General features: G+C 43.6%; 1 protein-coding gene across 1 annotated transcript in view; it reads left to right on the top strand.

Moving 5' to 3' along the window:
• The first annotated feature begins 4755 nt into the window (after window positions 1–4755).
• The window catches only part of Rabep1 (rabaptin, RAB GTPase binding effector protein 1), a 113102-nt gene continuing 102936 nt past the window's right edge, over window positions 4756–14921 (top strand). The window contains exon 1 of the mRNA XM_038327748.2: window positions 4756–4989. Coding sequence (XP_038183676.1) covers window positions 4956–4989 — 34 coding nt within the window. The 5' untranslated portion in view covers window positions 4756–4955. The remainder of the gene's footprint in view (window positions 4990–14921) is intronic.

Raw genomic sequence — 14921 nt, 5'->3', positions numbered from 1 at the left:
TGCTCCCTCCTCAGTTCCGAACCATCTTTGTGGTGATCATTATCCTGTGGCACTCTCTTCCTACTGTCACAGTTTACTGTTTATTCAGATTGTCTACTTTTTCCTGTTTTGGAACTTTACATAAGTTGAAGGATTTTATAATTTTTTTCTCTCTAAATGATGTTTGTGAGGAACTGGGTGTTGTGGCACACATGCCTGTGATCTCGGGAGGCTGGTGAGAAGATCTGGAGCATTTGAGAAAAGCCTGGGTTGCATAGTGACTTCAAGGCCATCTTGTGCTATGTGGGGAGATTGTGTTTGTGAGATTCATTTGCAGTGACTATGTCACTGTATGCTTACTCAGTTAAAACAACTGGGGCTCAGTGGCAAGAGCACTTGCTACACAAGCAGGAGGACCCGAATTCAGATCCCTGCACCCATATAAAAAGCTGGGTGTGGCCATGTGTGCCTATAACCCCACTGTTGAGTTGCGGAGGATTCACTGAGCTTGGTGGCTGCTGGTGCAGGTGAAAAATGGAGAGTTCTGGGCTCAGCGAGAGACTCTTTTCCAAGGATGTGATAGAGGGGGTACCTGATGTCCCCTGACCTTCACACATACATGGCAAACATATCTGCACACACACACACACACACACACACACACACACACACGTCCCACCAGGAAGATGATTCAGTCATTAAAAGTTCTTGCCATGCAAGCATGAGGACCTGAGTTCAGATCTGCAGAACCCATGTAAATGTTTACCTGTAATCTCAGGGCTGGGGAAGTGAGACGGGCACTTCCCTGGAGTTGGTTGGGTAGCTAGTCTAGCTGTGTTAAGAAACTTCAGATTCAGTGAGAGACCTTGTCTCAAAAAAATAAGGATGGACTTTGGTCCAGAAACCAATTTGGAACTGACCTGAAAACTACCTTCCTGCTGACTAGCTTTCATAGGACCAGAAAATACTATGGCAGTCCACGGAGCGGGGGGGGGGGGGGGGGGGGGAAGGGGAAGAAAAATCTACCAACGCTATTACCCAGCAGTGAACCCTGCATGCTACAATCCTAACAGGTAAAATGGACCCACTAGTGTCATCATGGCAAAAGGTTATGAGGATGACCAACACTTTTGGATTGGATTTAAGGCCTGCTCCACAGGAGAGAATTCATGCCTGGTACTGTAAACCTGGTTGAAAGTCCATAGCCTTGGAGGTCAAAGGTCATATTGTTGTCTTGCTAAGTGGACAAACTGTGGTCAAACTGCCTAAATACTTATGGTCATACATCTCAATTATTGATAGTCAACTTTGGCCCAGAAAAGTGGGCCAAAATTAATGCAGGGATTCATAACTGGCCAACATGCCAAGAATAAGTGCTCAGTCCTAAATGGGACATCTGTCTCACACCCCCTCCCCCGCCATCTGCCAAGGCTAAAGGAACATCCAGAAGAGGGGCCAGAGGACCGGCTGGAGCGCTGTGAAATGTTTTCTTCTGGATCATGGCACGGCAGTCATGAACTCAACTGCACATGATGAAGACAACAAGAGAAGTCAGCTAGGGACTGGAGAGATGGCTGAGTGGTTAAGAGTACTTGTTGCTCTTCAGAGGTGCTGGGTTCAGTTCCTAGCACCCATATGCTAGCTCACAACCACCTTTAACTCCCAGGCACTCAGATGGTGCACAATTATATACACAGACTGAACTAAAGGAAAGAAAGGGAAACAGGAGAGACTGGACATAAAAGTGGGGAGGGGGACATATGGGAGTACCTATGGGGAGTGGGGGGCATCTTGATATATGATCAAGATACATTATTTTCATGTATGAAATCCCAGCACTCAGGAGGCAGAGGCAGGTGAATCTCTGTGAGTTCGAGGCCAGCCTGGTCTACAAGGGCTAGTTCCAAGACAGCCTCTAAAGCTACAGAGAAACCCTGTCTAGAAGAACCAAAAAAAAAAAGGAGAGAGACTGAGAAAGGCACTTGAGGAAGACTTCTGACCTTCATACATACACATGTACCTAGAAACATGTGAACATATATGCACACATACATCACACAAACACAAATTTCAAAGTCAGATGTGGTGGTCTACACTGTAATCACAATACTCAGGAGGCTGAGGCAGGAGAATTGCTGTAAGTTTGAGGTCAACCAGGGATACAGTTTTGCTGTCTCAAAAACCAAAACCAAACCAGACAAAACAAAATCATCTCTGTTGATGAACATTTGGGTCATTTTGGTGTACAATGAAATATACTTCTGTGAATATTCTTGTACGTGTCTTATACATTATACAGTCTTATACAATTGGGTCCGCATGCAATATAATTGACAAGTAATTATTTCATAATTCCCTTCAGGCAACAAGAATGACAACTTTCGTAGCAATGAAGGCTTTGAGCATATATTAGTTTTCTCTGGTATAAATCTAGGAGTCACATCTGAATTCTGGGTCATAGGGTTCACCTAAAAAATATGAAATGGGACTGGGCTATAGCTCAGTTGGTAGAGTACTTGCCTAGAAGGCACAAAGCCCTGGATTTGTGATCCTAGCATTTGAGAGCCTGGAGGATCAGGAATTCAAGCTATACAGTGAGCTCAAGGCTAGCTTGGGCTACATAAGAACCTGCCCTCCCTTCCTTCCTTCCTTCCTTTCTTCCTTCCTTCCTTCCTTTCTTCCTGTCTGTCTGTATTTAGAGACAGGGTTTCTCTGTGTAGTCCTGGTTGTCCTGGAACTTGCTTTGTAGACCAGGCTGACCTCGAATTCACAAAGACCCACCAATAACCTGGCTAGAACCTGTCTTTAAAAAAATAGAGAGAGAAGCCGGGTGGTGGTGGCGCATGCCTTTAATCCCAGCACTCAGAGGCAGAGGCAGGCGGATCTCTGTGAGTTTGAGGCCAACCTGGTCTACAAAAGCTAGTTCCACGACAGGTTTCAAAGCTACAGAGAAACCTGGTCTCAAAAAAACAAAAAAAACCTAAAAACAAAACAAAACAAAACAAAACCAGAGAGAGATATGACTATGAAAGGTAAGTAACTCTTGATCCTCCGAGCTGATTTCAGAATTGCCTTTTCGGCTTTTGATACAGAGGGCTCCGGGTGTCCATCCAGATGTCTGGTCACTTCTGAGTGAACCTGGTCTCGAGGACCGGGCTACATGGCAATAAATATGCTACTTCCACTGAAGTGGAAGGAGCCCTTCTGCAGAGGACACCAGCACCTGCTCTCTTCACGGCTCCCGCCTCCCATCCTCCCATTGGTCATGGCCACAGGACAGATGATTACAGAGTGCCCTATTCAGGCTAAAGGTCTTCCTGCTGAGCAAGGGTTTGCTCACCCAGGAACGTCAGATATGAGGGGGTGGGTGGAGCCAGGCTTTGTTTGCTCTGTCAAAGGCATATCCGTCAACTGGGGATGTTAATTACCTAAGAGTCGAATATATCACCTCTCCCTTAATGTTAGTGGGGCCTGAGGCAAAAGTACAAATAGATAAAGAACTGTGAACCTAACTAGAGTCCAGTCTTCTACTTTTACTAACGCGGATCATTAGGGTTTGAATGGAGACCTTCGCAAAGACCCTAGAGCAGACTTGAATTTAGCATTCCTAGGATCAAAATAAAGAAAGAAGAAAAGAAAAAGAGAAGGATTTGGTGGTCCAGCCCTGAAATCCCAGCTTCTCAGGAGGCTGAAGGGGGAAGGTTGCAAATTCAAGGACATCCTGGGAAATTTAGGGAGACTGAGATTCAAAACAAAAAATAGAACAAGAGCTATGGCTATAGCTGAATGGTGGAGTGCTTGCCTACTATGCTTAAGGTTAAATCCCCGGGACTGCAGGAGAGAAAACTAAAGACATAGAATAGCACAGATTCCTAGACTTCGGGGGTACGTGCACTTGAATTCGATGCTGAGAGGCGCTCTGGCTATTGGCCCCTAGCTTGCCTTCTTTCCTCACCTGTCTGGCACCACGAAGGATCTGTGGACATGCACAGAGCAGCTCAAATGTCTGAGCGCGCCATGCCACCTCCTCCGAATACAGCTGCCCTTTGGCACTCTGGGAAATGTCTACACTGTCTTATAGGAAAGGAGAGACCAAAGCTTTGGCCATGCGGGGAGGGAATTCCGGGCTCACAGAAAGGTAGGAGGACTTGGTCTTGAAGTGCCAGACTATGTGGACTCCTTAGACAGGCAGCAAGGTCTGGGCAGGGCTGGAGGAATCTTTAAAGAATGGAGCCTAGGGCTGGCTCTCTTGCCCTGGCATACGGGCAGTGGTTTCTGTGTGTGATTTCTCCTCTCCAGTCACGAACGCAAGCACTGCGTCTGCTTAGATTTCCAGCAGTTTCCCTGGCTGGGGCACATAGGAGTCAGACACAGTGGCTTAATGGAAAGTACATCAGACCTGGGGTCCAGGCCAAGTTCTGGCCATAACAATTCTTCCTACTTTATTGCCTCATTTAAACTTTTCTTAGCTACTGTGCTGTATCAAGGTTGTGAGGTTAAGGGACTCACTCTCTCTCAAGGTCACACAGCTAGAAGAAGCAGCGGCTGGGCTCGCGAGCTGAGTTCTGGGAGCCAGGAGCTTCAAGAGTCCTTGCCTTTCCCGCCACCAGCCTCCACCACGCCTAGCTCTCCTCAGCAGCTTCCCACTGATGCTCAGTCCCCGGACCCCCCCACCCCGTCTCCCTCCCTCCCTCCCGAGGCCCCTCCCCTCCCCTTAGGCCAACGTCACGTGCCGCCCCATCCCCCCGCGCCTGCGCACTGCTTATTTCCCGCTGTCAGGATGAGGAGGCGGAGGTCGGCGCTCCGGTCCGTCTCTGCCCGGGGCTGTGGCGGCGCCGGCGGCTCCAGCCTTAGCGGTTCCTCCCTGGGCGGCGGCGGCCGCGGCTCGGTCGACGCCTCCTCCGCCAGCTGAGCCCGTGGCAGCCCGGGACTCCGCTTCCCCGCCCATCCCCGTTCCCTGAGGCCGCCTCCTGGCCATGGCGCAGCCGGGCCCGGCTCCCCAGCCTGACGGTGAGGCGCCCACCATGGCGGGCGCGGCCTGCCCGGCGCGGCGTCGCGGGGGCCCTTGGGGCCGGAAGGGCACGCGCGCGGGCCCGGGGGTGACCCGCGAGGCCGGAGGCGGGAGCGCGCGGGCGTCGCGGGCCTGGGCAGCCCGGCTGGGGAGGGGGCGGGAGGCGCGGGCGCGGGCGGCAGCGGGGAAGGGCGTGGGGAGCCGGCGGGGGAGCGCGGAGAGGAAGGTGCCGTGGGATTAGCACGTGGGTTGCGCCCGTGGGGAGGATGGCAAGCGAGAACATGTGCTATATTCGTTGAAAAATAAAATAAAATAAAAAAAGCGAGCCCTCGGCGCTGGAGTGGCGGTGTGCCCTCTCGCCCCACCTCCGCCCCCGCCTCCTCAGGCCAGCGCTCTTTGCACCGGGATCTGGGACTTGTAAAAGTAACTGGGATCGGTAACGATTTGGTAGCCTTCTGTGAGTGGTAGTGTAGCTGAATGGTAAGCCCGGGCACATTTCTTAGTCTCTTAGGACCTCACTTTCTGACGCACGAGGAATGCTTGTTTCATGCCTCTTTATCGAGAAAGATGGGCAAGCCGGGGGCCATGCGATAAAGATGGCAACATTCATCTGTAAAAGGATAGCTTAGTATTATTTTGAGAGTGTTAGAAACGAAAACGGTGCTCGAGAAAGCCAAAGTCGAGGAATCAGTCTTTTTCACCATTTCGTCTCTTCCTTTCAAGCGATGGGGTCTCATTTCGTTGACCACGCTGGCCTGAAACTCCTGAGCTATCCTTCTGCCTCAGTAGCGGAGACTTACAGGTGCAGGACAAACTTGTCATTTAATAGTGCTCATATATTTTTGGAAGGGAAACAAGGCCTTGCCCTATATAAGCCATAATGCTTGTTAGAACCCTTCCTGACCTTTCAGCGGACTGAGTGCTTCAGAGTTTTGGCCACATTGTTTCAGATTTTTTATTTTTAATTTCCAGTTGAGAAAGTTCTTGTTGGTGTATTTCTCTAATTGGCCTTTGTGCTTAGCATCTTTTACGTGTAAGTAGGGATAGGTGCTTGGACACAGGAAGTACTTCAATTGGTCTTTGGCAAGAGTAGTCTCTTGAAGTTAGGTTTTGTGAAAATCTTTCTGTTTGTTCTTGTCTTGGGGGGAACTGGAAACAATGTTATCAGATTTTAAGGCTCTTGCTGCTCTCTGGGAAGTGTGCGCCTAAACTTGTTAGCCTCTACATTGGGGTTTTGTTAGCTGCCTAAGGAGTGATGTCCAGCCTGGACTTTAATTCGCTTGGTGTTTTATTCCAGTAGAAGAGAAGAGGTGGTGGGCTGTCAGGAAACAGGGATGCTTTTTGGACCTTCTTTTAATTCTCATCTTTTGTATTTGGTGTCAGGGAAGAAAACTTTCCCAACCCTCTTTGTTACTGCAGACAGAGGCAGAATACAGAGAAAGCTCTGGCTTCTGGTAGGTATGCTTCACTGGCTGATGCCTTCTTTTGCCTGCCACGGACAACTCAGGTGACATGAGTCTAGACTCCACATTTCCTGCCTCTATCAAGATAGAAAATGGTCTTCCCTGCAAATAGGCAGAAGTGACTAAGCACTTCCTAGCATCGAGGAAAACATTAGCATTGAGGAATCTCATATTCTCAATTCTTGCTATTCCCAGTTCCGGGTTATTACCTATTTTTCAAGTTTACATTGTAATTTTTTATTGTAAATTAATGTAAACGGGTGACCGTAACTATCGTTCTCAAAGGGAGATAGAATTTGGTATGTTTGAGTTCCTTGTGTCAGTGTATGCTTAGAAGTTCATCTTGGGGAGTTCGTTTTTTTCTTTAGTTGGATTCATGGTGATAACTTTAATTAAAAGCACATTTGAATTTCAATCTCTACAAAGGAGTTGGAGAATTCCTTTGCGTCAAACTGACATTAAACTTAACTATTTAGTCTTGGACTTTATTTTCCTTTCCTGTCATCTCAGTAGCAGTTGCTGACTCTTTTTCTTTTGACATACTTTGCTTGTTTTTTATGAGGATATGGTATATTAAGAGTAGATTTGTATGTAATTGGCAAGATGTGATGTAGCCATTTACATTTTTTCTTATTTTGTAATTTTTGAAAGTTTTGGTTTTTTTGATGGTGCATTTCAATAGACCAATGTCAACTGATTAAATTATTTTCCCTTGAAAATTCAAAGACAAGTGTAAAAATTTTCAGACTTCAGTTGAAGCTAAACTATATCTTAGAAGCATTTGTCCTGATTTTGCTTTATTAAAATTAAATTTTTAAAAATTACCTTTATTTGTGTGTGTTTGTATATGTGTGTATACTTGCCACAAGGTCAGAGGACAAGGTGTGGGAGTTGGTTCTCTCTTTTCATTATGTGGTTTTTGAGGTTGACAGGCTTGACAGAAGTCACATTTACTTACTGAGTGATGTCACTGACCCCTTTGTTTTTCACATAATCTCTCTATTTAAAAATTATATGTTAGGAGAAAGGAATTTGAATGTTTACCCATAAAGAACTGCTAAGTATTTGAGGATGTAGATATGTTTAACTTCATTTATACATTTTATAATATGTGCTAGCTTCAAAACATTGCAAAGCCTGCCTCCTCTGATGCTTTTATTTTATTTTTTTAAATTTATTTTTATGTGTTTGGGTGTTTTGCATGCATGTTTGTACACCACGTGCTCGCCTGAGGCCTTTGGAGTCAGAAAAGGGTGTCTGGTCCCCCTCGGACTAGAGTTACAGATGATTGTGGGCCATCACCTGGGTGCTGGGAATTGAACCCAGGTTCTCTGGGAGAACAGTCTTAACTGCTGAGCCATCTTTTTAGTCCTCCATTGATGTTTTATATATTAGGAAAAAAACCCTTAGTTAAAAGTATATTTTTCCATTTCTCAGAGGTGAGATTTCTGTTCTGCTTTTTATTCTGTTATATAGACATGCTACCTTTAATCTTTGAAATAGATGGGTATTACATACAAAGGTCTGCAACTTTCTTATCTCACTTAAATGTTACTTATTATTACTCTGTGTGTGTGTGTGTGTGTAAATGGTTACATGGCCATGTGACATGCCATAACCATTGCAGGGGGTGCTACTGTAACAGCTTCTAGTTTTTGATGAAGAAACTGAAGCACAGAGAAATTAAACATGCCTGGAGCTACAGTAAGTTAGAGAGGCAGGATTCAAACACAGAACATTTGATTCCAGGACCCTCTGGTTTGTTTACTAGAGCAGAAGGACCATTGTCTGTTTCTGTACTATAGCTCTGCCTTTTTCTTATTAAAAGTGTATTCCATCATGTGTGTGGCGTGCATGATGGATTTTCTTGTTTTTATTCATTATTATTTTAATGATTTTTGTTATTTTATGTGTGCTTGTATTGTATGTCTGTCCCTGATACCCACATAGGCTAGAAGAGAGAACTGGCTCCCTGGAACTGGAGTTAACAGGTGGTTGTGAGCCACCATGTGAGTACTGGGTATTGAACCCAGGTCCTCTGGAAGAATAATCAGTTCTCTTAATTGTTGAGCTATCTCTCCAACCCCTATTTTTATTTTTATTATTGGGACAAAGTTCCAGTCTAGCCAAACTGGCCTCCAATTCATGATGTTCTCCTGCTGTATCCTCTGGAGTATTGGGATGACTGCCTGGCTGTGTGTTTCCACTGATGCGCTGGTTGGTTGCTAATCTCTTCATTTTATAAGCAGTGCTAAGATGGTGTACTTTTTTTCTACTGAGGTTTGAATCCAGTACCTTGTACATGCTAAGCAAGCACTATATTACTGAGCTATAGTTCTAGTTTCTTTTAACTTTTGACACAAGGCCTTACTCTAACACAGCAGTCCTTGAACTTAAGATCCTCCAGCCTTAGCTTATTTAGTAGCTGCAATTGCAGGCCTAAACCACTAGTACTCTTGCTTTTATATCTGTGAGACTACTGAGTTAAAAGGATATGTCCTGATGGATTTAAATCTTAAAGCTGCTGCTAGTTTAAGCTAAAAAAAAATATCAATTATATACCTGCCAAGGTATATGAGAAGGTAGATTTCCTCATTAGAAGCTCTGGATGGCTGTTACACTCTCCTGGTAGGTAGTGCAAGTTAGTCTTGGATTCACTGCATAGCTCTGGTTCACCTCAAGCTAACAGTGGTCCTACCTCATGTCCTAAGTGCTGGGATTACAAGTATGCCTACCATACCTGAGGTGTTCTTTTTTTTTTTTAAAGATTTGTTTATTTATTATATATACAACATTCCTTCCATGTGTGCTTGCATGCCAGAAGAGGGCACCAGGTCTCATTATAGATGGCTGTGAGCCACCATGTGGTTGCTGGAAATTGAACTCAGGACCTCTAGAAGAGCAGTCAGTGCTCTTAACCTCTGAGCCATCTCTCCAGCCCCCTGAGGTGTTCTTTAATTAATATTTTGGTGCCTGGACTATGCTAACCCCTCTGTTAGTCTCTAAGAAATATAGAGATAAGTCAAACCAAATCCAGTCTCTGTTCCTAGGTAGTCATTTAGTCATTAATTAGATTATTCCACAGACGGGTGTAAAAGCATTTATTTAACTATTACTAATGTGAACTACTTGTCAGGCACAATTCTGGTAATTATAATCCATCAGTGAGCATGACAGGTAATAAACAGCCCTGCTTTAATGAAGGGAATCAGGTACTGAACATACACAGGTTATATACATTCTTAGCCAATAAATGCTCTTTAAAACAGCAGAGCAGGGTCCTAGGAAGCATTGGGCTTGTTTTATTTATTTATTTTGATTACTTAAGTGTATATGTGCTTGTGGGGTAGGTCAGGTTCCCAGAAGCCAGAAGAGGGTGTTCGATTCCCGAGAGTAAGAGTTACAGTTTGAACTACCTGGTGTGGAGGGTAGGAACTAATCTTGGGTCCTCTGCAAGAGTTACAAATGATCTTAACTGCTAAGCCTTCTCACTAGCCCTGGGGTTGGTTTTAAATGAATTGTAGGAATAGTGATTCCTGATACAGATATTCCGATACAGATAAAATTTATGCAGAGACCTGAAGGACGAAGTGGAATTAGCCATGAGGCAAAGCTTCGCCAGGACATAGCTAGCATACTGAAGAGGCAGCTGTGGCCGGAGTGGTGTTAGCAGAGTGAGGGTGAGCCAGTCACAGAGATAGGGAGGGCTGCAGAAACATTTTAAAGATCGGTTTCACTCTGTAAAAATGAACAGGTGAATCAATCATTTCACTAGGGGAAAACATTGAAAAGGTTTTAAGTGGAAGAGTGATACGGTTGGACATAACAAAAAAAGTGCTGTAACCCAGCATGGAAGACTGAAGCAGAAGAATTGCCACAATATTTGAGGCCAGCCTGGGCTACAGAGGGGGAACCTGCCTCGAAAAACAAAGTAACAACCCACAAACGAATAAACAAAAACCACAGACAAACAAAAACCCACATTGCTTTGGTTGTTGGATTGGCACTAGGATTTAAGGGAGGCCTGAATCCAGGAAAAGGTGGAGTCTGGACTAAGATAATTGTTGGGAACTTTATTTTGAGATAATAGCCTGAGGGGTTTGCTGACGGCATTGGATATTTGACCACTGATAGAGGAGTTAAGGAATCCCAAAATTCTGCCTGAGGACCTGTGAGGGGCACACAGTCCAACACGTTTGCGGGTTTGGCCGTTTAGAGGAGGTGGTCCTGGTGTTCCTGTCTGATGGAGCAGGAGTCCCTCTCTTGGGGCAAGCAGAGAGAAGGTGTGAGGTGTTAGTGGTCTTATCTTTAGAGATGAAAGAGATACCTTTGAAGGGTTTGAAGCAGGTAGATGACAAATGGTGGCTTTAAAAAGTAGATTGATTCTCTTCTTCATTTTCATGGAGCTGTGGAATGAGCCCAGGTTCTTTGTATATACCAGGTAAGTGTTCCTTCCCTGAGCCTTAGCGATTATATTGTTTGCAGGTAGGGCATGTTTGTGTTACTGTACTTAATTCTTTTTATTACTTTATTTAATGGTTTGGGGGTACGTGTGCTCATAGCACAGTGCTTCTGAGGTGTCAAAGACAGTTTGTTTTTTTTTTTTAAATATTATTTATTTATTTATTTATTTATTTAAGCATACAATGTACTGCTGGCAAGGAATGCACCAGGTCTCATTACAGATGGTTGTGAGCCACCATGTGGTTGCTGGGAATTGAACTCGGGACCTCTGGAAGAGCAGCCAGTGCTCTTACCCTCTGAGCCATCTCTCCAGCCCCAAAGACAGTTTGTGAGAGGTGGTTTTCTCTTCTATTTCTTCATGGGTTCTAAGGATCAGATTCAGCTAGCTCCCTAGTCTTGTGTGGCTAGTTACTTCATTCACTGAACTGGCTGGCTGGCCCTCATTGACTAAGTTCTTGTTGTAAATTGACTATTATATCATTTTTCCCATTGAATTATACTTGCTAATTAGTTTTTTCCTGTGTGTGTGGTGTATATGTTTTTGTGTATTTGCAGGTGCATGCACACATGTGCATGGATGTCAGAGACTGACATGAGATGTCCTTTTAAGCCTTTCTCATTTTATGAGGCAGGGTCTCTTACTGAACTTGGCACTTGCTGGTTAGAACTGAGCAACTGGTTACAACTGAAATTGGTGAGATTTGCTGGTCAGCAAGCCCCAGAGAGCCTGCTGTCTTTGTTTCCCAAGAGCTGGGATTATAGATGTGTATCTCTGGCTTGCTTTTTGTGTGGATGATGGGGAATTGAACTCAGGTCCTTCTGCTTGTGTGGCAAAATACTGATGAGCACTCTCAGCTTTCTTTTCTTGTTAAATTAGAGGAGTGCTCTATAAACTGTACTAGGTTTTTGCTATGTATTAGATATTTTGTTTTCCTAGTTTGTTATTTACCTACCTTTTAAAAAATTGTACAAAAAGCAATTTTTTTGCAATTGACCTTTTTGTTGTTATTTTGTTTGTTTTTTGTTTTTGAGACAGGGTTTCTCTGTGTACCTTTGACTGTCCTGGAACTCACTCTGTAGACCAGGCTGGCATCAAACTCAGAGATTCCCCTGCCTCTGCTTCCCAAGTGCTGGAATTAAAAGCGTGTGCCATCATGCCAATCTCTGACCTTTTTTTTTTTTTTTTTTTAAGTTTATGATCTTAAGGTTTCTGGATTAGAAGGATCTTCCCACCTCCTATTTCTCAATACTTTTATTGTCTCTCTTTCTCTCTCTCTCATTTCTTTTTCCCCAAGACAAGGTTTCTTTGTGTAGGGCTTCTGGCCTGGAACTCTGTAGACCAGATTGACCTTGAATTCAGAACCGAAATTCGCCTGCCTGTGCCTCCCAAGCTCTGGGATTAAAGGCGTGTGCCACCATCGCCAGGTACGTGTTTTTCTTTAATCCACCTGGATTTCATTTTAAAATTTAAAGGGAAAGTTTAATGTAAAGAGTTAATAGGCCACTTACTAGTACAAAAGGAGACCTTAAAGAATATAGTACTACAGCTTGCTAGACACAAGCAGTTTCTGCTTCCAGGGCTGAGGCCAAATAGACAGGGAAGGAATCCAACTCAGTTCCTGTGCAAGAGCAGTGAACACTCTTGAGCCCTTTTTTCAGCCTGATAGTCTCTTCATGTATAGTCATTAAATTGAGTTTAATCTTTATAAGAATATCTGTAAACTTTTATTGTTTATTTTGTGTAGTACAATTGTGTCAGATAATGATGTGTTTGGGGAATATAAAGATGAATGATAGATAGCCTGCCTTCTATACGTTGTTGATTTAGTGAGGGAATAGCCTTGAACTTTGAGGATGCCAAGCAAGAAAGCAGATAGTGGTATTTTTTAAAAATTGTTTTTATTGAGCTATATATTTTTCTCCGCTCCTCTCTCTTTCTTTCCCCTCCCCTCCCTTTCTTTCTCTTCCCCTTTTGCCCTCTCCCATGGTCCCCATGCGCCCAGTTTACTCAGGAGATCTTGTCTTTTTCTACTTCCCATGTAGATTAGATCCATGCATGTCTCTCTTAGGGTCCTCTTTATTGTCTAGTTCTCTGGGATTGTGAATTGTAGGCTGTTTGTTCTTTGCTTTATGTCTAAAAGCCACTTTATGTGTGAGTATATATGATATTTGTCTTTCTGGGTCTGGGTTACCTCATATATATATATATATATATATATATATATATATATATAGTGGCATTTTTGATTGGTAGTCTACTTTCTGTTCCTTCTGGAGAAGAAAGCTTGCCACCTCCTAATTTTTACTGGATATGTATTTTTCTTTTAACTAAAGTAAGGTTTGCCATACTATAACTGCTTTAGTTTTATTTGCTAGGATCCCCCAGAGGAAATCACAAGCATTTTTTTACATGTCAGTCTGAAGCAATTTGATGGTAATGTTGTGTTCTTTCTAAGTGTTTGGTTTACGGCTTTTATTACATGGCTAGAATTTACTTACCATTCTTTAGATTCTTTTTCAGGCAAACTCCAGTTAGTGACTTTTATTGGAACCTGGAACCTGGTATTCTCTAGATATACTTAACCTATGGAAAATAGTAGAAAGTCACACAACTATATTCAAAAGAAGTCCTAGAGAGTAGTCATCATTCTCAGTTTATGAATGAGGCTGAGGACTAAAGAGATGAAGTCACTGCACTGTGGCAGTGATTGTTGGGACTTGAAGGATGAGCTGTCACTGGTCTTCTGGGTATTGCTTCTTTTATAAAAAATAAACTTTATTCAGAAGCCACATTCTTATGTTTCCTGAAAAGAATCATCAAACTGATGGGAGCTGAACACATTAGAGAGTCTTGATAATCAATACCCCCACTGCCTCCACACACATAGGGTTTCTCTCAGTAGCCCTGATTGTCCTGAAACTTGAGATTCACCTGTTTCGGACTCTGTGGTGCTGGGATTAGAGGCATACACCACTACACCCAGCCCAATACTTTTATTTTGTTGTTATGTTTTTGAGACACATTTCTCTGGGTAGCCTTTGCTGTCCTTGAACTCATTCTGTAAACCAGGCTAGCCTTGAACTCACAGAGATCTGCCTGCTCTGCCTCCTGAGTTCTGGAGTTAAAGACTTGTGCCACCACCACCTGGCTACTTTCATTTCTGAAACAATTTGTTGATAATGGCTGTTGCAGATATTACAGAATACTTTTTTGTTTGTTTGTTTGTTTCTCGAGACAGGGTTTTGCTGTAGTTTTAGAGCCTGGCCTGGAACTAGCTCTTGTAGACCAAGCTGGCCTTGAACTCACAGAGATCTATCTGCCTCTGCCTCTGCTGGGATTAAAGCCGCCTGGCTCTAGAATACTTCTTTAACATAAAAGTCGGTGAATACAAATACCGTGAGGAAGAGGCAGCTTGTCTGAGTGATGGTGGTATTTCCAGCATAATACTTGTCCTAGAGTAAATGTGAACAATAGATACTTTTTGAAAGAAACTGACATGAAAACAGGCAGTTATGATAATATGGTCTCATTTTCTCATTCAGATATTTCTCAATATTTTGATTAGACATAGTAGAGATATCTTGCACTATTCAGAAAGTTAGGTAACACAGACCTTTCACTCACTATATCCTATTCATATTGGAGAGAATGATACATGAATACAGCCTTGAGTTATAAAGAATTTTTGACAAACGGAGAAGTAAGTTCATGGATGCTGCAATTTACCAAGATTGAATTATGGAGAACAGTCCAGTAATGAGTAAGATTGAATCAGTAAAAGTTTGTCATAGAATAAGCCCAGGGTCTGAGACTTCACTGATGAGTTCCGTCAAGTATCTAAAAGACAATACCAGTTCTGCAAAACCTCTTTAAAAATTTGGAAAGGGGAAAGGACTCCTTCCAAGTTTTCTCTTCAGTGCCTGCATTACTTTGATACCTAAACCAGACATGATACAAGAAAAAGCCTAGCATGGTGCTGCATGTCTGTAATGCCCGCACTTAG

The sequence above is a fragment of the Arvicola amphibius genome, chromosome 4 (assembly GCF_903992535.2).
Source record: "Arvicola amphibius chromosome 4, mArvAmp1.2, whole genome shotgun sequence".
NCBI lineage: Eukaryota > Metazoa > Chordata > Mammalia > Rodentia > Cricetidae > Arvicola > Arvicola amphibius.
The sequence above is the reverse complement of the archived record's forward strand: the minus strand, read 5'-3'. Positions and strand labels throughout refer to the sequence as shown.